This window comes from Xiphias gladius, chromosome 19 (assembly GCF_016859285.1).
Source record: "Xiphias gladius isolate SHS-SW01 ecotype Sanya breed wild chromosome 19, ASM1685928v1, whole genome shotgun sequence".
NCBI lineage: Eukaryota > Metazoa > Chordata > Actinopteri > Istiophoriformes > Xiphiidae > Xiphias > Xiphias gladius.
The window spans coordinates 13,604,475-13,627,500 of record NC_053418.1 but is presented as its reverse complement, the minus strand read 5'-3'; the positions used below and the strand labels follow the sequence as shown (position 1 = coordinate 13,627,500).

At 39.4% G+C, this 23,026-nt stretch overlaps 1 protein-coding gene across 5 annotated transcripts in view; it reads left to right on the top strand.

Annotated features, from left to right (window-relative positions):
* agtpbp1 (ATP/GTP binding carboxypeptidase 1) overlaps positions 1-22,779 on the top strand; it is a 28,513-nt gene extending 5,734 nt beyond the window's left edge. For 2 of the 5 annotated variants that reach the window (XM_040154490.1, XM_040154494.1), the window contains 24 exons: positions 1,549-1,616; positions 2,239-2,302; positions 2,604-2,750; positions 3,395-3,526; positions 3,657-3,750; positions 3,917-3,954; positions 4,283-4,491; positions 4,608-4,785; positions 5,077-5,118; positions 5,993-6,093; positions 6,828-6,944; positions 7,250-8,028; positions 8,569-8,652; positions 8,848-8,937; positions 9,183-9,331; positions 9,669-9,756; positions 10,711-10,855; positions 11,409-11,559; positions 13,070-13,250; positions 13,470-13,599; positions 14,341-14,472; positions 15,167-15,343; positions 16,304-16,455; positions 20,554-22,779. In XM_040154490.1, coding sequence (XP_040010424.1) covers positions 1,549-1,616; positions 2,239-2,302; positions 2,604-2,750; positions 3,395-3,526; positions 3,657-3,750; positions 3,917-3,954; positions 4,283-4,491; positions 4,608-4,785; positions 5,077-5,118; positions 5,993-6,093; positions 6,828-6,944; positions 7,250-8,028; positions 8,569-8,652; positions 8,848-8,937; positions 9,183-9,331; positions 9,669-9,756; positions 10,711-10,855; positions 11,409-11,559; positions 13,070-13,250; positions 13,470-13,599; positions 14,341-14,472; positions 15,167-15,343; positions 16,304-16,455; positions 20,554-20,734 — 3,629 coding nt within the window. In that variant the 3' untranslated portion in view covers positions 20,735-22,779. The remainder of the gene's footprint in view (positions 1-1,548; positions 1,617-2,238; positions 2,303-2,603; positions 2,751-3,394; positions 3,527-3,656; positions 3,751-3,916; positions 3,955-4,282; positions 4,492-4,607; positions 4,786-5,076; positions 5,119-5,992; positions 6,094-6,827; positions 6,945-7,249; positions 8,029-8,568; positions 8,653-8,847; positions 8,938-9,182; positions 9,332-9,668; positions 9,757-10,710; positions 10,856-11,408; positions 11,560-13,069; positions 13,251-13,469; positions 13,600-14,340; positions 14,473-15,166; positions 15,344-16,303; positions 16,456-20,553) is intronic. The other 3 variants (XM_040154491.1, XM_040154493.1, XM_040154492.1) reach the window with 3 other exon arrangements.
* The last annotated feature ends 247 nt before the right edge of the window (positions 22,780-23,026 follow it).

Genomic DNA, 23,026 nt, shown 5'->3' with positions numbered 1-23,026 from the left:
CAATTCAAGGGGCACTTGTTTCAAATATTTAAAATCTTTCACTTTGGTCGGGTTAATTGAGGACGGGAAATGAGATTAGAACAACCACCCTGACTTCAACACCCTCAGCAGTTCATGTGCAGTACTTTTAACAGTCAGTAGTAGCTGACTTAATGGCTGAAATCACGAGAAAAGACATAAATTAAAGGGCAACACCTACAGGTCATTAAGCAGATCACATTTAGCAGGCTATCAGCTTTACGTTTGAGTGCCATCATAAACCTTATAACACACATATTTACAAAATAAGGTTTTAAAATAAAATAAATTGCAATTGCCAAATGCAGCAGATGGATAAAAATGTAGCAAATTTATTTTTCTTATTTATTTTTTTCAGTTACGGTCCTGTGTGTAACCCCTTGTGGTTTTGTTTTTGAGGATTAGTGTTGAAATGCCATTTTGTTTTGGAGAGCTTTAAAAAGTCTGGCATGACAGAAATGTTTTAAGAGGCCGCTGCTCTCCTAGGCCCTGAAATGTGTGCATGTGTGTGTATTCACGTGCTCAGACATGTACATGGTTGTGCAAGTGTGGAAAGTGTGTGTGTGTGTGTGTGTGTGTGTGTGTATCAGTTGTATTAACTTTCACATGCTTTTTGGTAAAGGATCATGAATCATGAAAAGCTGCATGCTTGACACCTTTCATCTCAACTGCTGTTATGATGCCTTCCTAATTAGGGACAGCGTACAAGGCCAAACACATGAACCACTCACATGTGTAAAATTATCTCCAAGCAATATAATGTTTCAGTTGGGATACTTGTTATATGAACTTATCCCATTTCTGACATAATCTGCTGCCATACAAGAAACCTGACAGCATTGTTAATATGAGAGTATTGTAATATTTCATGTATTTATTTTTTCAGAAAATCATATTCATCTATAGTCTTTGCTGTTTGTCTCAAGAATTCATTTTTAAACATGAAGAAGGACGTCAGTATCTGTTCATCTATTCCTACTCCCATGTTTTTGATTGGAGAGTTTCCATTTGTCTCAGGACAGGACAGGGCGGGACCACTCACTGTGGCCTCTTCAGATAGGTCAGGAATATGTCAGCTTCTAAATTACAAGGCAAGCATAGGGTTTAAAGAGGTGGGGAAGTCAAGGAGAGAGAAAGAAAAGAAAGGCTGGATAAGAGTTGTATGAGGACCTCTTGACTTATTTCAAGTCTTGTTTTCTAAGAGGAGAATGGTAAAGCTCATGCGTGCAGAAGCTAATATTTGACACAATATGACAGTGTGCTTTAAAGGTACAGTATCTATTTATTGTGAAATGCAGCACAATCTTTCTAACTACAAGTAACTTAGGACAGTGGTCTGCACATGTTCTAAGATAATCCTCCGTGACATTGTGATTTGTCTTTGATGGTTCACCTATATAGGACCGCATGCTGTACTTGGAATAACAGTCCTCTCTTTGCTTGCGTTAGAACCCACTCAGATGTGTCGCACAAATGTAGTGCTGTTTATCATTTCACATTTCCGATAATTTTACTTTGGTTGTGTTACAGAGAAGAGTGGAAAAGAGGTGATGTCCAAAGGCTCCAGTGGCATGGAGGTCATCCTGGCTTCACTAGAGGTCAGGTCACTCATCAACACAACTTGACCTGGCAGCTTACAACATGATAAAGCTATAAAACTAAGTTTACTAAGCTTAAGTATTTTTTAAGTATGTCTGACAGGGAAAACATGAACCATATTTTTAAGGATTTTGTAAGTACTTGTGAAAACATTTGTTTAAAGAATATATTATGGTCCAATAGCAAGAGCAAAACATTAAACCCTCAGTTCTTGAAAAGGTATATACATTATTTATCTAACCTCCCTTTGAGATGTCTTATTGATCCTATAGACATCCATGTTTTGAGTTTTGCCCAAACAACAGCTTCACACATTGTTTTGTGAGGAAAGGGTTGAAATTTATTTGAGTGTATCAATTTCCTCCGATCTTAGTGGATGCCATCATTAATTTAGTGGAGGTTGTCAACCTCTGACATAAACAGTTGCAGAAAACTCCGCAGCTGGTGTCACATTGATCAGTGTGTTTGATTTGGGATTAGACTGTACACCTAGGATCGGTGACATTAAGTAGAATTGCATTTGTCTCTCTGGAGGCAAAGAAGAAGTAATTGCACAAAATTTTGCAACTTACTATACTGTGTATATTGTTTTAACAAGTGTAATATGTGTGACTTCGACAGAACACCCGGGATGTCCAGACCACCCTGAACATCCTGTACATTCTCAGTGAGCTGCTGTCTGTGGGTGAGTTGAGTTGTGATGAACCTGATTTTGAGAAATATTAACAACAATTACTCCCTTTCTTTTGCATTTATTTGGGTGTACACGCAAAGTGGTTACTTTTACATGACTGTGAGAGGTAGTAAACATATATTAAAGGCATAAAAAATTAATTTTCCACGTTAAAAAATGGTTAATTGGTGGTAAATTATAAATTTAGCTTGCTAGCTAATCAGTTCTTTTTTCTGGCCAAGTGCTTCTAATCCCATGTTGAATTCAGTTTTATCACATTTAATGTTGTTTTATTGGTTGTTTTTTTTCTCAGGCAGAGGTCGCAGGGTGGCAGTATTTGTGTCTAAAGGAGGAACAGGAATATTATTCCAGATTCTGATCACTGCCGGTAAAGAGTTGCCTCCTAGTGAGGAACTCATGCTGCAGCTTCACTCACTGCTGGCAAAGGTTGGCCCGAAAGGTATATCTAATGTTACAGATTGACACAAACACAGAATACACCAACGTACACACTGGAGTACCAACTAATGTTTGTTTTCTAGACATTTCATTGAGTTTACTTTTGTCTTTGTCAATTACGTCAGGTAAAGTCTCACCTCTGCTATTAAAGGTGCCCTGTGGAGTTTCCTTGTAAACAAATAAAACTTGTTCTTACATTTACCATTTCTCACCAAAATACATTGAGTGTTGAGGTCTAACAAACATGTTGAATGCATTTCCTTCCTCATGAAACATTTGCAAAACATATTTTTTTAATTTTTTAAATTGCACATTTTTTACCTCCTTTTGAGCAGTCTTCTTCATCACTGTGTTTGGTGGCACATTGCTACATTCTTGGTGCATTACTGCCACCCGTAGATCAGTGGAATACCTCGAAACCAGCAGCAGGGTTGTGAATAGCACGACCCGTGTGCTCACATGCATGCTTGGGCGTCCATGTGTATGTGCACAATATAAACAAAACAGGGACTCACTCATAAAAACATTGACCTACAGAGCTACTTGTGGTCAAAAACACCACAGGATGCAGAAAAAGAGGGAGACAAAACCACAGAAAATCTAGTGCCTATTTGTGCATACTGACATTGCAGCGTCTGTGTTCAGACAGAAAGTTTGGAGTGAAGGCGCGTTTGAGTGGAGCTCTGAACGTCACAGTCAACTTAATGAAACAGAACCTACAGAATACCAAACTGCTTCTGCCCTGCCTCCAAGTTCTCAGGGTTTACTCTACCAACTGTGAGTAACTTTCAACTTTAAAATCCACTCCTCAAACATTATACTGGCACTGTTAATTATTCACTGGTATTTGATGTCTATTTTTACTTTAGCCTGATATCTCGCTGTGTATGTGCTTGTTTATGTATAGCGGTGAATTCTATTTCTTTGGGCAAGAATGGAGTTGTGGAGCTTATGTTCAAGATTGTTGCTCCGTACAGCAAGAAGAACACCAGCCTGCTAAAGTGAGTGTCTGTCTCTGTTAATGAGCCAGCATGAATGTTTTAACAAACCAGTGACATCCACTGGCTACATCTCCCTGACCTCTTTCCGACAGTGTTTTGTAACATCTGTCGTTGATGTTTGTTCGACAGACCATGTAACCCATTTGCCTTGTTTCTAAATCAACAGGGTAGCTCTGGATGCACTGGGAGCACTGCTCAAATCCAGTGAGTAATTTGCTTTGTAGCATTGACTTTTGACTCTTCGGGGGTTTAGTGTAGTGATCCTTGATTAGTCTTAGTGTCCATGCGGTATAGCTCCCTTCTGCGTTCTTTCACCTCCATCATCTAATCCCTTTGTTTGTCCGTGACTGCTCTAAAGCAAAAACTGTACTTGATCATTCAGCATGGATTTCAAGTTATCTAACCCCAACTTCCCCCCCCACTGTACTGCTATCCTTTTCACTCCTCCCATGCTTCCCTTCATCCCATCCCACAGTTGTAAGGTGCTATTTATCAATGCATTCTCCCTGTCTTCCTCCACTTCCCTGTGCAGAAACCAATGCTCGCCGTGCAGTGGACGGCAGACATGTGCCTGCCTTGCTTGCTCTGTACCTGGATTGGCATCGCAACGACACACGCCATCGCCATATGCTAATTCGCAAAGGGTTGCTGGTCTGCCTCAGGAATATCACCAACATCAAGCTTGGCAGGAAGGCGTTCATAGAGGCTGATGGCATGAGGATCCTCTACAACTCATCCACTGTAAGTGAGAGTATGACATATAAATGACAAGTGATTAAAACATGCAACACGTAAGTACTACTTATACACACTGGGTCTCAGCTACTCTCTACTTTCTGTTTGGTTTTTATTTGTAGGAGTGTCTCCCGGTGCGGACTCTGGATCCTCTGGTCAACACTTCAAGTCTCATCATGAGGAAGTGTTTTCCTAAGAACCGTCTGCCTCTGCCCACCATCAAATCGGCCTTCCAGTACCATCTGCCACACATACCTGCTGTAGGACCTGTGGCACAGCTGTACAGCCAGCCTCCTGAGGGTGAGAAAAACATACGCACACTCACAAACAGACACACACACACACATACAAACAGTTCACTAGAGTGTGCCCCAGCTTGTCACAGTGTACGCGCATGCCTATCATTGTTGATAATGCGGTACAGACAGACACACACTTTTTTATTACAGTCATCGATCCTAGATTCAATCCTTCATACCACAAAGACACACACACACACACACACACACACAAGTAATACTTATATCCCTGGACTGATTAAATGGTTAATGGCAAAACTCATGACGCTGCTGCACACAATGTGCCTTACAGGAAGAACAAGGCGTCAGCTCAGCGGCAAGCCCTTAAAGAAGGGTAAGACGTACCTAAGGCACGACTCCATCCTCAGATTACATAGACTCACTCACTATTGCTTTCTCAATCACCCCACGTCATACTCTAACTTTGCTAAACTAACACGACATGTGTTAGTAATAATGGCAACACTCATTAGTAATACATATGCACTTGCATTGTACTCGACTAATTTGCTTCCTACATTGAGTCCACAGGCTGTCAGGTAAAATATTTGAGCCCCTTTCCTCTTCTTTCAGTCTAATCTAAAATAAAAATGTCTGATCAAAAATTTATTTTTTATGTTATAGTTGAATTGGCTTGATGTTGAGGTGTCCACACGTTTTAGTTAATTTTCTCCTTTTCTGTTTTGCAGAGTGCAAAATCAAACAGGAAACTCCATTGGGGAAAAAAAAAAAAAAGTTATATACGCCATTATTTTGAAGGCTCTAATTGGCAACAGCAACGCGGTAAATGCCTCAGCCTTAGCACAAAGTCGTGTCTGCTCATCTATATTCTCAAAAATGTGTCAGTGATGTCAGTAACCCAACCCAACCCAAGTAAGCTACTGCTATTACACTGACTTGTCAGGGTGACCACCAGCTCAATGTATTTGCAGAAATATACTCAGAATTTCTTCTTTCCTCGGAATCTTCTCACTTATCTCTTGATCATGGCTGCTCACTTCTTTTTGTTAACATTTTCTCTGTTCCTGTCAAAACAATGAGACTCTGACCAAAGTCGTCTGAGGTCTGCTAGTCTGGTTATGTGCCAGCCCCACACACATTTTGAAAAACTCTCAACTCCCAGTTTGGATGAAGAAAAAGGAAAATATTAGGTAAATCATATTTGAGGGGACAGTCAGCTAATAACTGTGTTTGTGTGTTGTACCCAGTGGATGATGTGGTGGATGACAGTGATGATAATGAGGAGACAGAGGCAGACACAGAGAACGATTCTGAAAATGAAGAGGATGAGAAGGATCATTGCACTGCGGTAATACTCGCCACTCACAGCTACATACTGTATTTCACATGGCAGTATTATTTGTTACACTTTCTGTTCAAAATGTTTGAGTATCTTTCCTGTGTATGATGGTGGTGTTATAGAGACAGTGCATAAGCGTAGGCCAGGGTGATTTACATCATAAATATCTTTACAACATTTTCACATTGTGATTAAACTACACAAAGGGTTGTGATTTATGATATAATTGGCCCTAGTTGACTAGATGATGTTAAATCATTTATAGTCCAGTGTGATTAAAACCCCGATCAGTTTTGTGAATTATTTAATACTTTACTATTTAATATTACAATTACGTGGCTCAATTTCATTATACAATATTGAATCTCCACAGATTGTCATTTGATGGCAGAATTTCTCAGAAATGTGTGAGATGTCAGAGTTTTATGTAAGCTTGATATCAATATAGTCCAGTTGCACTCCTTTAAATTTCCAGCAGAGTGCAGTCATAACCCACCAACCACACCTCACCAGCCAGTGCCATAAACACTCTCACATCACTGTCAAACATGGCAACCATGTCTGATATGCATTATTTCTGATTACTGATTCAAGACTCACACTTGGTATTTTCTCATCTGCTGTAACTCTTTTGTTACTTGTTTCCTCCATTTCAAAATCAAAAGAGTGAAGCAGACTTGAGCAATAGCCCAAATACACCTGCATAACACATTTAGATGCTTCCTCTGTGTCCTGTCAATCAGAATGATGACATAGAGACGGACCTAAACAAGCTACATCCCAAAAAGACCCCTGGCCGTCCATTCGAGGAGTTGAGAGTCTATGAGAGATTCTTCCTGGAGCTATCTGAAGACTTTCAGGTCAGTGTTTTCTGCACATGGTCACAAAATTTGTCAGCAAAAAAAATTACCAGGACATACATTTAAACCAAGATTAATTCAAGGTGAGTATAGTCTGTTGGTCTGCTAATACTATGTGTCAGTCTGTTAGCCCACTGACAATATTTGACAGTTTATTGGCACAATCATTTCAGTGTGGTAACTGTTGGTATAGTTTTAACATGTACCATGTACTAAAAAATGAATTATTATGAAACATGTATATTTTCTGCAACATGGTCAGTTGGAAAAACTGTTTAAGACCTCAATATATCTTGTTCTGACAGGGGTATAACTTTGAATGCTCAAAGAGTGCCTCTACCACATCTACATCATCATCGTTCTCATCATCGGCCTCAAGTCGCTCCACTCGACCAATCATAGTGCCCACAGCTCAAGCCCTGTCACCAAAGCACGCCCCCATACCGAGTTCTCAGGACGATTGCCACCCTACCAAAGGACAACACACTCAGACGTCTCCCTCTGCTCCCGCTCTTACTCCCACTGCTCCTCTAACACCTGTCGAACTGGACACCATCCACCTCACCAAGGACCAAGCCAAAAAAGAGGCGGCCCACATTCCTTCCGCAGATGGACATGCGACCTTGTCCTCCCTCACCAGGCCTCCTTCTCAAGGGCAGAGGATAGAACAGGAACTAGCACATGTGTTGGAGTGTGTCTCTCTAGAAGAGGAGGGGGCTCTGAATGCAGAAGAAGAAATAAAGGGAGTCAAACAAGAGGGATCTCCAGTCAATGCCACGAGAACCATACAGTCTCCTCTGCTCTTGGGAGGTATCACAACACGTCGTGGGGGAGGAGGAGGCAGTAACTGGGGTTCAGATTGTGGCTCAGAGGGCGCTGAAGACGAAGGAGGGGAAGGAGCAGTTCTGGAGGTGCCAGACACGGCACTGCTCCTCTCGCTGCATGACCCTGACCTTTACGTGGCGATGGTGAAGGGAACACACTCTGTACCCCAGTATGCTGAAGTGGCTTACCCAGACTACTTCGGCCATGTAGCCCCAACTTTTAGGGAACCCCTCGTGGAGAGAGTTTATGGTGTACAGAGGTGAGATATATTCATGAAATTGTTGGTTAGCATAATTTATCTCGCATTAAAGCAAGGAAACCACGCCATTAAAAGAAGTAGAATAAATCCAAAAAAGGAAATTAACTAGTGTGTGCTAGAGTGTTTTCCATGCCAGAAAATTTGAATGCAAGAAGATTAGTGCAAATTTTTTTGTATTAAAATATTTTGAAACTTTTCTAAGTCTTTGACTTACACTGATTTAAACCTGACTGGTGGGGCTCCAGACAGAGCTTTTGTAATAGTGATGTTTTAGTAATGCTTTTCCCAAGGAGAATTTGTTTCCAGGCACAATTTGGAAAACTTTAAACACAATCATGCGGGCACATTTTGGGTTTCTGCATGACAGTTCAAATTGGCTTCTCAGTCTGTGAGGTACAGTGAAGCTACACATTTAACTTAACAAAGGTTATGGTGGCAGGAAAACTAATTTCTTACAGTTTATGAATGTATCCTCATTTATAAACATTATTTTTATCCATTGTGTCAACCATGCACTTGTTTGTGGGTCTAACCCTGCAGGTCTAAGATATTCCAGGACATTGAGAGGTTGATTCATCCTAATGATATCCTGGATAAAGTAGTTTACGACCTGGACATTCCCAGGTGAGTTCCTATTACTAAGTCTGCTAATCTAAATATCAGTCAGGGTAAATGGAGCTACATTTTCTTGTTTTCTGTTTACAGCTCTTCTGTTGAGAGCTGTGACATTCAGAAAACAGATTAGCTCAGTTTATCATTCATATATTGAGAATGGTAAGGACTTCTTAAGAGTGTCATTTGTTCGTCACCATATTTCAGTTGTCCCGTGATTGAAGACGATGGCGAATCGCTGAAGTTCAACTCTCAGTTTGAGTCTGGCAACCTCAGGAAGGCAGTTCAAGTTAGGAAGTAAGTATTTATTGTCAAATCAGCTACAGGGGAATGAGTAAATGTTCCACAGGTAGATGTACAGTTTTAATTAAATTACCTTTTATCAAATGAATAAAATTTAAAGCTTTTATTATATTTAACCTATTTCTTTCCTTAATTTTACAGAAATGAGATGGAAATCAGAAGATGTGGTACATCAGTATTGTTTATGGTAGATGATGTATGGGTCCAAATTTACAGTTTATGTTGTGGTATTTCTCCAGATATGAGTATGACCTTGTGCTGAATTCAGACATCAACAGTAATCACTACCACCAGTGGTTCTACTTTGAGGTGAGCGGCATGCGTGTTGGAACTACCTACCGCTTCAACATCATCAACTGTGAGAAGTCAAACAGCCAGTTCAACTACGGTGAGACATACAACAACACCTAGATATAAACAAATTGAAACACCCAACCGTTTTCCATTCTCCATCTGACCTACAGGTATATTTCTATAATATTGCATTAAATTAGACTGTATTAAGTTTAACTCGCTAACGCCTTTGACCTACAGCTAAAATGCCTCATACTAGCACAATGATTCACTTGAGCATCAGACAGCACACATTCTTAGCTTTTGTGGCATTGCCTTTGTCCTTGTGTGTGTGTGTGTGTGTGTGTGTGTGTGTGTGTGTGTGTGTGTGTGTGTGTGTGTGTGTGTGTGTGTGTGTGTGTGTGTGTGTGTGTGTGTGTGTGTGTGTGTAGGCATGCAGGTGCTGATGTACTCTGTGCAGGAGGCCATTAGCGGCAGGCCTCGCTGGGTCAGAACAGGAACAGACATCTGTTACTACAAGTAGGTGTAGTGACAAGTTGACAAATTGCACCACACATTTTAAAAGTAGTGCACATATGATGTTACATACACTCAGTTGCAACTCAACTGTTCTGCCATAAACTCTGCTTTTATAATGCTTGTATTGTCATAGTGGTGTTTGTCTTCCCTATTTATAAACATTACGGGGCAGATTATTTGAAACACATATACATATATCAATTTAAGACAGTCCCGACTTCAATGTCACAAAAAACTACAAAAGTCCTAAGAAAAAATTGAATTTTTTTTTTTTTTTTTTTTTTGGGCCCGGATAATTTTTTAATTTTTTTTTTCATCTGTAAAAACAAGCCCTGAGAGCCAAGTGAAATTTTTTTATTATTATTTGCAGTTTTTTCTTTATTTTTATTTTTATTTTTATAACTTTTTTATTTCAGACATAAAATTAATTAAAAATATAAAATTCTAAAAAACATAAAAATATAAATAAAATATAAGTAAAGAAAAAATGAAAATAATAAGTTAACTTAGTAAAAAAATAAAACAGGATTTGAACCACAGTCTCCTGGGTGAAAGGTGTATACTTCACTCGTTAATCCACCATGACCTGCTGGATGTGTGGAATTTGTTGCTCTTTATACTATCTCACCTGACTTCCTAAGGCCTTTCTGGCAGAATGCCTTTGCCAATTAAAATGCATTTCTAGCCAAAAGAAAGACATGACAGTAATTTTACATAACTTGCTACCACGCAATATATGTACCGTATAAACTGGCAAAAAAATAATAATAATCACTTGCCTCTTGGGGCTTCTGTAAAACACTGAACATTAGAAACTTGGAAGAACTTATGACAGGGCTGTTTGAATTGCAATACATAGTACAGGTGTACCTAATACAGTCGGCATTAAGTGTATGTGTTATGGTTGCTATATTGTGCAACGTTTACTCATGAAATGTTCCTTCTTATCCATAGGAATCATTTTGCGAGGAGCACCATTGCAGCTGGTGGTCAGAAAGGAAAGTCCTATTATACACTGGCCTTCAGCACAAGCTTCAGCCATAAGGATGATGTCTGCTACTTCGCCTATCATTACCCTTATACTTACTCCACTCTTAAGGTAGTCTTAAAAAAAAAAGGTTTGCTGTATTCTAGAGAGCATTAGCATTTAGTGGTATACATATCTCTGACCACTGACAATTTTACCCCTCCTCTTGACCTTATTGTCTAGTTCTAATGTTTTTTCTCCCTGCGAAAATGTTGATTCTCATCATAGTCTCTGCATAAGGAATATGTTATAATGCCCTGACACAGAATGTTGACCTGATGGTTTGGTTTTGCATGTGCTGATACAGTACTTATTTCTCTATTCTTCCATTGCTAAACCTCCCAAACCCACAGTGCTCTCAAATTACTGTACACTAATGCCAATAGTTATGTAACTTATAATTAAAATTTGAATGCAGAACTGCTGATATTACATGCAGTGATAGAGAATCCCAATCGGAATCACTTTAATCCCAACTGACCTAATAAAAAGCCAGTCAAGCAATATAACAGTAAAATGTTGAGAACCCAAAAAGGATGGGGGCTTAAATGGAAAGTGGAGATAATACTGTTAGTAAGTAACGTTTAAAAACTATCATTTGTCGTTTCTTTCATTGTATCCTCAGATGCACCTGTCCAAACTCGAGGCTTTGAGGACCCCTCAGATCTACCTGAGGCACGATGTCCTGTGCGAAACCTTGGGGGGAAACAGCTGCCCCCTTCTAACCATCACTGCCATGCCTGAGTCTAACTCCAATGATCACATCTGTCAATTTAGTAAGTAAAAAAGTGCAGATCTATGTATATGTCTTTTTTTATTTGCTCACCGTCAGTCTTGGAACGGAGCAGAACAATATCAGCGGCAGGATTTTTATATATCTTGGTAAAACTGGAAAACCTATGTAGCGTCACTAATCATTGTGCAGCTATCTGCAGTCAGCTTGACTGGTCAACAAGGGAACAATCTTGCCTATTTTCAAATGTAAAGTGAAATCTGGACAAAGGCAAAGTCCTTATAGGCAAGTCTCGAAGCCATCTTTGCAATGCCCCCAAGCAGTTTCGGGCTAACAAGACCAGGCCCCTATCTAAATGAATGGGGAGAGAGCCATAACTTCACTTACAATGGTCACCGGGACTTAAAAACTTCATGTATAGAATCACCAGTCATTTCTGATTAAAAACCGCTTAAACATTTTGGTGATTTCACCCCAAAATAAGTTTAAAATTCTTTTTTTCCAAAGGCTTTTTCTTCTACTACACATGCGCATGGTTTTGCTTGCGTCAGTGGAACAACACGATCGGCTTTATATGTTTCCCGTTCAGCTGTTATAAAGCAAACGAAGGGATTTTGGGGGAAAAGGCTGGAATATGTGTCATACAACTGCCATCTTGGGCGTTGCGTACTTTTCTATTGAAAATGCTTTAAGTGGTTTGTCTCCTTTCTTACTTGATTGACAGACTGTGCAAACTGCTTGATATGTTTTAACTTTGTTTATGTTTGTTGCCCAGGACTCCATGGAAAGTACTTATGATACTGAATGGATTATCCTGGTTAAATGAAATAAATCAAATTTAAATTGAGTCCCAGAAAACCATTTGAAAAATTGGCCAAAATGTCCCATAAAACACTGAGTTGTGCTGGAACAAAATCATGATCACATTGATATGCAAACTGACAAAACTGTCCAAAAATATTTTTGTCATATGTCCCAAGAACAACTGGCAGCTTGCAGTCATCAGTAATGGGCCACAATGCCTAAAAATTTAAAGGCTGGTGTCATTGTCACCTAAGAAAATCTTCACTGATAAATCTAATTTGTCATTTTCAGCATGGAAGTTCACTTTTGGCCTTTGGGAACAGTCTGTGTAACAGAATAATGTAATCTTAAAGTTTTTTCAACTGTATTCCATTGACTTCTTCAGCAAATTGAGCTCTTTCAGGGCAAAGAAAAAGTGGACCTTTGAATCTTAGATTATCTTGTCACATATAATCTGTCATTAGTTAGTGAAAGCTTCTCCAGGCCTTTGTAAAAGATTTTTAATTTCTCATGCTTGGCTCCCAGACAGATGCTGCAAGAACATTAGGTTGTATATTACTACATGAGAACAGCCCTGGGGTATCAGGGCATGCCAGTACTTCCCAAATAGGTTTGCAGTCCACATTAGTTCATTGATGCTGTTTCTCAGGTGTCTAAAACTTAAAATTAAAGTACATTTTTCTTTTTTTCTCATTTCATCTTCCACTGTTTGTGTTTTTGCTGTGCTTTCCCCCTTTCTCCCTCCTCAGGGAATCGTCCATTGATGTTCCTGTCGGCTAGAGTGCACCCTGGAGAGACCAATGCCAGCTGGGTAATGAAGGGTACACTGGAGTTCCTGATGGGCACAAGCCCACTGGCAGCCAGCCTGAGAGAGGCCTACATCTTCAAGATAGTCCCCATGCTCAACCCTGATGGCGTTGTGAATGGAAAGTGAGTGAAAATAGTCTAGAGATAGGGATTAACACACATTCACAGCTTTCAAGTATACACACGGTTGACACATCTGCTGAATCCAGGCCTGCGCAATGGTCACAGCTTTATGTATATTAACACACACAAAATCGTGTCTTGAAGGATTCTCGAGCTGTTGCTCTGTTCTCCTCCACTCTGTATCCCTTCTCCTCTTCTGCCGTCTCTTTTCTGCTGTAGCCATCGTTGTTCTCTGAGTGGAGAGGATTTGAATCGCCAGTGGCAGAGCCCCAATCCTGAGCTCCACCCTACCATCTACCACACTAAGAGCCTGCTGCAGTACCTTGCACACATACAAAGGGCACCACTGGTATGACCTCAAATTAACTGGACATGAATTACTTTGGGGCGTTTTGCTGCATCATCTTTCTTTTCAGAATTATACGAGAATATTCTCTAACTTGTTGGTAATGGTGCTGCCATTTCTCCTGTTCAGCTGCACATTCTGTTGGGCTGCATTTCCATTAAATTTCACATCAGTAAATCATCACATTATTTTCAAGACATTAATGCAGCTAACCATAAAAAACCGTCTCTGGTGGCCTCTGCGTTACAATGTGTGTCAGCAAGTTAGATATAATGAGATATTCCTCTTATGCCAGATTTGTTTACAGTGGAAAGGGTGATGGCTTAAAGGAGCGAAGCAGGGTGAGGCTGCTTTTATTTTTCTTCAAATGGACGTGAGATTTACTCAGAGGAAATGTCCACCAGTCATCTTAACAGTGTGTCATTTATTTACAGCAAATATAACTCAGTTTCATAGTTTTATTTTGATTGATAAGTAAAAAAATTAGTTAGGTTATTGTAGCTGTCCCTTCAGCCCCCATCCCCCACTTGCTTTGTTTGTTTTATGTATTTATCATTTTTACATATTTTTTTTCTTAATTATTTTAAAAAGTGTTCAGTAAACTACTTTGGAAAAGGAGAGAAAGCAAAATTTGGTTCACAGTGTCTTATTGAAAAATATGCAATATACACAGTCCTTTCTCTATTGTATGTATGCATCTATTTGTGTGTGTGTGTGTCTGTGTGTGTGCATGAATGAGTGCAGGTGTTCTGCGACTACCATGGTCATTCCAGAAAGAAGAACGTATTTATGTACGGCTGCAGCGTGAAGGAGACAGTCTGGCAGTCCAATATCAGTGCTACATCCAGTGACCTACAGGAGGACCTTGGATACAGGGTGAACAATCACACACACACAGACACACACTCTCTATTTGGTAAACATCGTAACATACAGTATCTTAATATATCCTGTTCTGAGCTACCTGCTATCGCTTTATCATTCCTCTGACTCATTGTGTATTTCCTTATTCTGTTAAGTTTGAATCCCTGATCTATATATGTAATGGTACCTAAGCTATTGGCTTTTTTACACTGTCATTTACGTGTTTCAACAACAGCTCTTGTCTGACAAACATGCTCAAATTTTTTTTTTTTTACCTCAGTAATTTAGTAATTCACCTTGAATTTTACTCTGCAGTGGGGAAGGACTTTTTCTTTTCTTTCAACAGTCAAGATGGTCCGGTCAAGATCAGTTTGTTGTTCCCTTTTGCATTCGAAAATATAAAAAATATATTTTTCACTAAGCGGAATGCTAATAAAGAAGCCAGTTCAATATAGAGTTTCCTAGTGAATATGCAGCTTCAGGCTGCAGGCCCACAGCAAACATTTTGGATTGCAGCAGTCAATACTGCTTTTTTTCCCAAGCAATTGCTCTGTACATAAGCCAGTCTTTGTTGGACACAGTTATTTTTGTCCCTACTATAAAATTTACTTTATCATCTGCCCCCCCCACCTCCCAATGCACTAATGCACACACACCTAGACAAAAACACTCAAAGACTTCTCAAACCTTTTCATGTGTTTTTCAGGCACTTCCTAAGATCCTCTCTCAGATCGCCCCGGCCTTCAACATGGCGAGCTGCAGCTTTGTCGTGGAGCGCTCCAAGGAGTCGACCGCCCGCGTTGTTGTATGGAGAGAGATAGGAGTACAACGCAGCTACACCATGGAGAGCACGCTCTGTGGTTGTGACCAGGGCAAATATAAGGTAAAGTACTTGTTCATAGGGTATGGAAAAATAAAAGGCCATCTCAATGTAATACAGTTCAATAAAATAAACTTACATTTAAATGCTACCTTTGTAGAGCTTGTTCTCCTTAATTTTTTAAAAATTAACTATAAATTTAAATTGCGTCAAGGAATTTTTTTTATTATTTTCTTTTATATACTCATCAGTCAGCTGTAAGGTTGAAGAGAAGACAATTTAGCTAGAGCCATTTTCCTTTCTGACAAAATCTTGGCATTATGTTATTTGCCCCGCTGATGTGTTTGATTTTATTACTTTGTACAGATGTTTTTATTTTGTCCTCTTATGTTGTTTCCCCCCCTGTAAGTGAGAGGGAGGTGCCCCAATAAATCTCCAAGTGTCCAGCAGGTGGAGCAGCAGTCCTTTCCTCTCTTCTCTTTGCTTGGTCTCTGTCTTTTCTCCTCTTTCTCTTTGACCCCTTTACCTCCCTTTTTTCTCACTGTCTGTGTCTTTCCAACTCAGCTGATTTCCTTATGGAACTCTGCCATAGTCAACATCTAACATATCATACAGCAGTCTTGGTATGCCATTTTGGCTCTTATTACCACCCCCACTGGTGTTTGTGAAAATATTTGTGCAGATGTGCCGGAACTAATGTGTACTGAACTGTGGCTGAATATCTCCGTGGCCAGGCCGTGTGTGTGTGTGTGTGTGTGTGTGTGTGTGTGTGTGTGTGTGTGTGTGTGTGTGTGTGTGTGTGTGTGTGTGTGTGTGTGTGTGTGTGTGTGTGTGTGTGTGTGTGTGTGTGCGTGGCCATGCATGGATGTTCAATTATTTGTGTGATTGAAGAGTACTGTGTAGACTTTGTTAGGGTTGCAGATATGAGTGAATATGGGTTTGAATGTGTGCTTCCTGCCGTTGAAATATACTAGCATGTTTCTACATGAAAAGTTTCGATGTGCATGTGCATGTGCTCTCCAGGGTCTTCAAATTGGTACCAGAGAGCTGGAGGAGATGGGAGCTCAGTTCTGTGTGGCCCTGCTGAGGCTGAAGAGGCTCACAGGGCTCCGCAACCACCAACACCTGCTGGATTTGGAGAGCGACATCATTGGGACACAGTCTAAAGTGGTCAGGTTAGTAAAGTGCAGCATGCTGTAAAGTAACACACGTACCACAACACACAGTTCATGCAGGTGCACACAGATGCTGTGAGATTATTCAGAGGCAGAGAATGTTGCTTTAAAGGTGAGAATCACAGCTCACAAACAAACCATTCACATATGAGGAATGTGGTCTGTCATGTCACAAGAAGACTGGCTAAAACTGCAGATATTATAAAGCAAAAACTTCTTATTTCTAAGCAGTGTAACTGCAGTGCAGTTATCCTTTTGTAACTATCTTATATTTTAAAAAGTGCTTTCTTTTGCCAAAAATTCTACCTGGAAAACAGTAAAATGGTTACAGACTGTTTTCGATTTTTTTATCTGTACAAAACACCCTCATTACTGCCAGACACATCCCCCCTCATCCCCCCTTGGCACTGATACTCAACGGTGTGACTGTCACTCCGGCTCTCCTCTGAAGTACTATTCAAGAAACAAATTAAGGCCTGCATTTATGCAGGGCTGCTGTGAGCATCATTGAAATTCTATCAATGACCATGTGTGATGAATATAATTAAAACTGTGGAATGAGGGGCGCATGGGTATGAATACTTGTCACCAGTGTCTTTATTTCTTTAAGATAAAGTGTAAAACAGCCACAAGATTTTTTTTTTTTTTTTTTTTTTCATAAAATCTTTTTTTTAACTAACACAGTGGGGTTTTTTCAGGCCCGTGAGCACTCAATGGCACTGGATGGTAAAGGTCGGATTAAATTCACATGGAACATGCAAACTAGTATACTGCCTTCCTGTACAGTCGCTTGTGGTTGGAATATATTAACACAAAGTCATAAAGATATATATAAAAGTCATCAGTGTCAGAGCATGTCCCCGTCCACTTAGGTGCATTTAAGGGGTCGCAGAATTGAAAGTGGTTATTGTTCAGATGTAAAACAAACACTAATCAAATTAGTCAAACCAGTACAATGTAATACAGTATATCTTCACATTGTTTATATCTCATGTCACATCATGTTTTCTTTCCACAAGAGTGTCAGCAGTGATTCAGCAGAGCTTTCATCTTGTTTATTGTCTAAGAGTTCACTTATAACTTAATGCTCTGGTCTCTCTCTCTCTGTCTCTCTGTTTTCTCTGTATTGTCTTTCACGTAGTAGACAAAACTCTTAGAAAAACCAAAAGTGTCTTTATTATTATATTCTCATTGTTCGTGGTCACACAGACCCCAGTACATTAAGTTTGAAAATGACAATCAAAATTGCAAAATCAACCAACTATTTTGCCTCAGATTGGTGTTGAAATACAGAAAATCAACTTTGGTATCAGTTTTGTTCTTTATCTTGGAAAAATGCCAAACATCCTCTGGTATGAGCTTCTCCATTGTGAGGATTTGCTTCCTTTCTCTGTTTTACATGACTCTAAAATGAATATCCTGGGGTTTTAGACTGTTGTTTTGGATAAGATAAGGCATCTGGACATGTCATATTGGGCTGTGGGAAATTGCCATGGACTTTTTCCATTTTTTTCTAACAGTTTCTAGGCTAAACAATGACGTGATTAATTGATAAAACAGTTGATATATTATTCAGTACTGAAATGAGTCATTACTTGAAGCCTCACTTCAAATATTTATTTATTTAATTTTTTTTGGTTTATTAAACCCAATAATAAAGGGATAAGTATTGAAGTCATAACCCTCTCCTTTGCTAAAATTACGAAAAGTCATGAAGTATCAGGTTGAAAAAAATCAATGTTAAGAATGTTTTTTGAGCTTTTAATGAGGGCCTAAGAGGATACAAAACAGCACATACGGTTTAAAAGATGAATGAAGAAAGTCATGATCCAAATTTGAATACAGACTCATTGAAAAATGGTATTTGCACTGAAGTTTTTTGAGTCTTCGTCCATAGTTAAAGAAATGAGCCAGCACTACTCTTCTTCATCCTTAAAAAATCACCACACAGTTTTATACAGTATCTAATCACCTCTATTTGAAATTCCCTGTAATGAGGTCCACACAGTTCAACATCTCAAATCAATTATTAAAAAAGGCCAAACCAAAGCTGTGACCACTAACGTTACCGTAATTTCTTTTTATTCTAAAATGTCAGCATTCTCCTCTCCAAAGATTTGTTAAAGCAGTTCATTTGGAAGAATGGCTTTATACTCAAGACCACTTAATGCTCACGTCTCTTTCTCGTTGTGTCTCCCAGTCTGTCTCTCTTACTAACCTGCTCTACTCTCATATTGATATATTCATTCATCATTTATGTGTCTGATCATTAAGGGACTCCAAAAGTGTTCTGGTGCTTGTGTGTGTGTGTGTGTGTGTGTGTGTGTGTGTGTGTGTGTGTGTGTGTGTGTGTGTGTGTGTCTGTTTGAGTGAGTATCCTTTGGGATTGGTTGCTCTCATCCTGGGTTTACAGTTTTATGTGTGGCGCTTAGTATGGTACCACTTACCATTTAATAGGTCATCACAACAAATGATATCTTGGCCATTGGGAGGCGTCTGCAAATAACTGGGTGTCTCGGAGCACCTAAAAGGGCAGATACGGGCAATGGTGTGCTTTTGTGTGAGTGTAAGGAAGACAGAAAGAGATGCTTATATGTAAGGGTTTGGAGATGTGGAAGTTTGTGTGGAGGTTTTATTGCACGTATATGGATCTGATATATGGATATTAAGAAGGACTGTATATGGAGATGACTGCATTTGATGGATTCAGAAAATGTAACCCAAAGACAGGAGAGACTGGGTTTGGTATTTCTATAATGGCCTTTAATGGTTGACTCACAGCTCTCATTATGTATTTGTCAACATAGTGTCCATCCACATCATTAGACACACACAAAAACATTATCACACACATACACATTTACTGTACATATGACACACAATTTCTCTCTCTGCCTCTCTCTCTTGCACTTGTACACTAGTAAGCTTGATGGGAGATCATTGTCTGAGCCCCCTGATCGACTGTCTCACTGGGATCACATTTCAGACCATTAACACCATTAAAAACCCACTAAAGCCACTAAAACCTCAAAGAACGAGCAACTATTTAACCATTTAGATCCACAGGGGAAAAAAACCCAGCCTCACCAGTCAGAGCACAAAAGCACCATTTATTAGTAGCATGTGCTTTATGATTCTAAAATATATTTCAATATATATAATGTAGTAGATTCAGTGTCTGTTGTTGGGAATTTTTTTAACTAACATTTTTGTATTTTATTTTAGATATTTTCGTTTTGCTCTTACTTAGAGCTGAAACAATTACTCAGTTACTCCGATCAACAGTTGTAATTATTGACAAATTGTCTTAGTCATTTATCAAGCAGAAATGCAAAACATTCTCTGCTACCAGCTACTGAAAAACATGAAACAAGAAATTTGACTTTGATTTCTGATATTTTATAAACTAAATAATAAATTAATTAATCTTAAATAATCGATAGACTAATCAGTAATGAAAATAATTGTCAGCCCTACTGTTATTGTATTCAGATTCAAATGATTTCTATCAGACTGTGGAAATGCTATGCGAAATTTTCAGACTGAGTTTAGAGCATAAGGGCAGATTGTACTACATGATCATTAAGCAAAGCTAAAATGTAACCAAATAAACTGGCGCATGAAGATTCCTACATTTTGTATGAATGCCTCACGCCATGTTTAGTTTGTGTTTTTGTGCTTACAAGAAATGGGCTTCTCAACAGTACATTTTCAAGGACCATGAAACCCATTTTTAAATGCATTTTCTGGGGTGTTTTGCTCCATGAAATCAGAGAGCTCTTAGTCTCCTACAGTGACTCAGAGTTCAGCTCAGAGTGAGGGGTAGTAACATGACAGTCATAGGCTATACTCTATATGTAAGTGAAGATGTGTATTTCTATACAAATAGTTTATTATTTATTACATTGTATCTAAAAATAATACATGCAGAAAAGCGTTTAGTAATTTAAAATATCCACAGGCATCATCCTTTTTTCTAAAGTTCTGAAAAGCAGAAATGATGTAAATGCGGACTTTTATTTTTGACAGACCTATGCACATCATTAACATACAGCGGCACCTGTGTTAATGCATTTTTTTTTTTTTTTTGTCATCCAGCAGCTGCCCCACTACCTATGTGATGGAGGAGGATGAGCCGTCCTTTCTTGAGGCGATAGACTACAGCGCAGAGAGCAACGATGAGGACGCTGAGCCTGAAAATGAGCACGGCAGCGAAGTCCACAAGAATCCTGATCACCTCGATCAGCTGTCGGACTTTGAGACGAATCACAGGGATTAACCCTGAGGTGTTCACCTCCCCTATACCTGGCAGTTCGAGCTTATAACTAGCCAATGCTAGGATTGTTAGCTGATCCCAAATACAAAAAATAAATATTCAGAACCCACACTTCTCACTTTGACTGGTGAATGAATAGCTTCAATTTACACCTGACCCTATTGTATAGACACTTTATGAGGGTATTTAGGCCACACTGGCACCACTCAGGTGCTCTTCTCCCAGATGAATTGATTTTTGGCCTACTGGAGGCTCCTGAAGGTGTGTACTCCATCTACCTTTCCCTTCAGATAGGTTCGATATAAGCCCTCGGTAAGAATCAGGATGGATTTCAATGAATGTTCTCACCTTTCCCCATCACACTATAACCTCCACGAACTGTAACCGCTGACCACAGACACCATATAGCCTCTGGGATTCACATATAGCTAGCCAGAGCAGCAAACAGCAGGCACCGCCAATCTTTAACTCGAACCCTTGTCCGCTCGCTCATTTTTCACAGCCGATCTCATAGTAAGCAAATGACAAGGCTGTGGTAATGTAATAGAGCCAGTGGCTTCTGTAGGTACTGTTTTCGAAACCCCTCATACCTTTGACACTGTTTGATTAAAACACTTGTGATTGCAGGAAACTGGATCTCCCATACTGACCAGCTTAGAGATTCAACCCACCTGCCGTCTTATTGCTTTTCCTTCTTTTCTACAGTCTCATCCTGCACTTTTTACTCATTTTGTTGGTTTGGGCCTTCCCTCTTCCTTCCTTCCATCCTGACAAGCCAAGGTATTGTTGTCTAAATCGGATGCAGGGATAACCAAACAGCTCCGTATCTTAGCTTAGCTGCTACTTAACATCAGTCATCCCAAGTATCTCATGTACTAGAACCTACTCAGACATGACTACACTTGAGTTATAAACTCACTCCCTCTCCTCTTTAACCCATCACTCTTTGGTCACATTGTGTGTGGGCCGATAACCCACGTGCTGTTTGCCTTGCTTTATCCAAAACTGAAACTATTTATATCACTCAAATGTAGAATGTTCACGTCTTTATCAAGACAAACCTTGTACTATACATGAAACGCAGATATAAACACACACCACAAACTAACTAACACAGGTGCGGTTGAGTTTCTTGGTAACGCACAGTAGCAAAATATGAATATGGAATATAAAATATCCACATGCACTGTTGTTGTTTTCTTTATTTTTAATAATAGATAGTATTATAATGTTAGTCAAAGCAGTGATGAAACAAGACGCATGAGCTGCAGAGAGCAGAACACCCTTTTGCACTTTGGATAAACACTATACATGCAAAACAAAGACAGAAACAAACAATGAGAACAAAACATCACTTTACAACATGTCACAGTTTGCAAACCTCAAATTCAGTCACCTCATTAGTTTTTAAGTTCTCATAGCCCAGCCAAAAGCTGATGGTAACTTTGCTGTGATGTTTTAAAAATTATACTGGAATTTTGTTTTCTTTGTATCCTTGCCTCCAATGTTATGTGTACATTTTGTGAATTTGCTTAGGAGAGACCCATGCATAAAAACAAATGGTGCTTTGTAATGAGAGTATACGGTAGTTTATTGGCTTTTTTCTTTTTCTGATCATGAAGATGAGGAGAATTTCTCTTGCAGTTGTACAGCTAGTGCATGGCTATTTTCTTTTGTTTTTATTTTGTAATTTATTAAGTATTGTTTCTGGGATGCAACCTGTATGTATATGAGGCATTTTCAGTGTGAGTATAAGAGTGTGCATTTGTGTGTGCGTGCGTGTGTGTGTGCGCGCTTGCGTGCGGGCGGGCGGGAGGTTTAAGTTATTCCATTATTCAGTTTAGCTAATGCTCTTAGAGTGTGTTTCTTCTTTCAATTTGATTATCCCCTCTCACCCTCCTTCACTCTCCCCAATCATTTTCTCTCTTTTCTTCCCTCTAAACCTCTTTCATTCCTCTTTTTCTGACTTTCTCTCAGCTCTACTTCCTTTTCAGATTTTAGTCATGAACACCCATTGCTCTGCGGTGTGTGTGTGTGTGTGTGTGTGTGTGTGTGTGTGTGTGTAAAGGTTATCAGATGTGTAATGTACGGGACATAATGTTGGAACCATATGGGAATTGTGTGTGCCGTTATATTTGTGTTTGTCTGTAGCAGTTTATGTTGACACAGTGCTGGGCTACTTTTGTTTTATGTTAGTTTGGAGGTAAACAAGCGGAAATAGCAGCTCATTTTAAGTTGATTGTAACGCAGAAAATTGAAGCTAAGAGTGAAGACATGGGAAATAAAATGTGAATG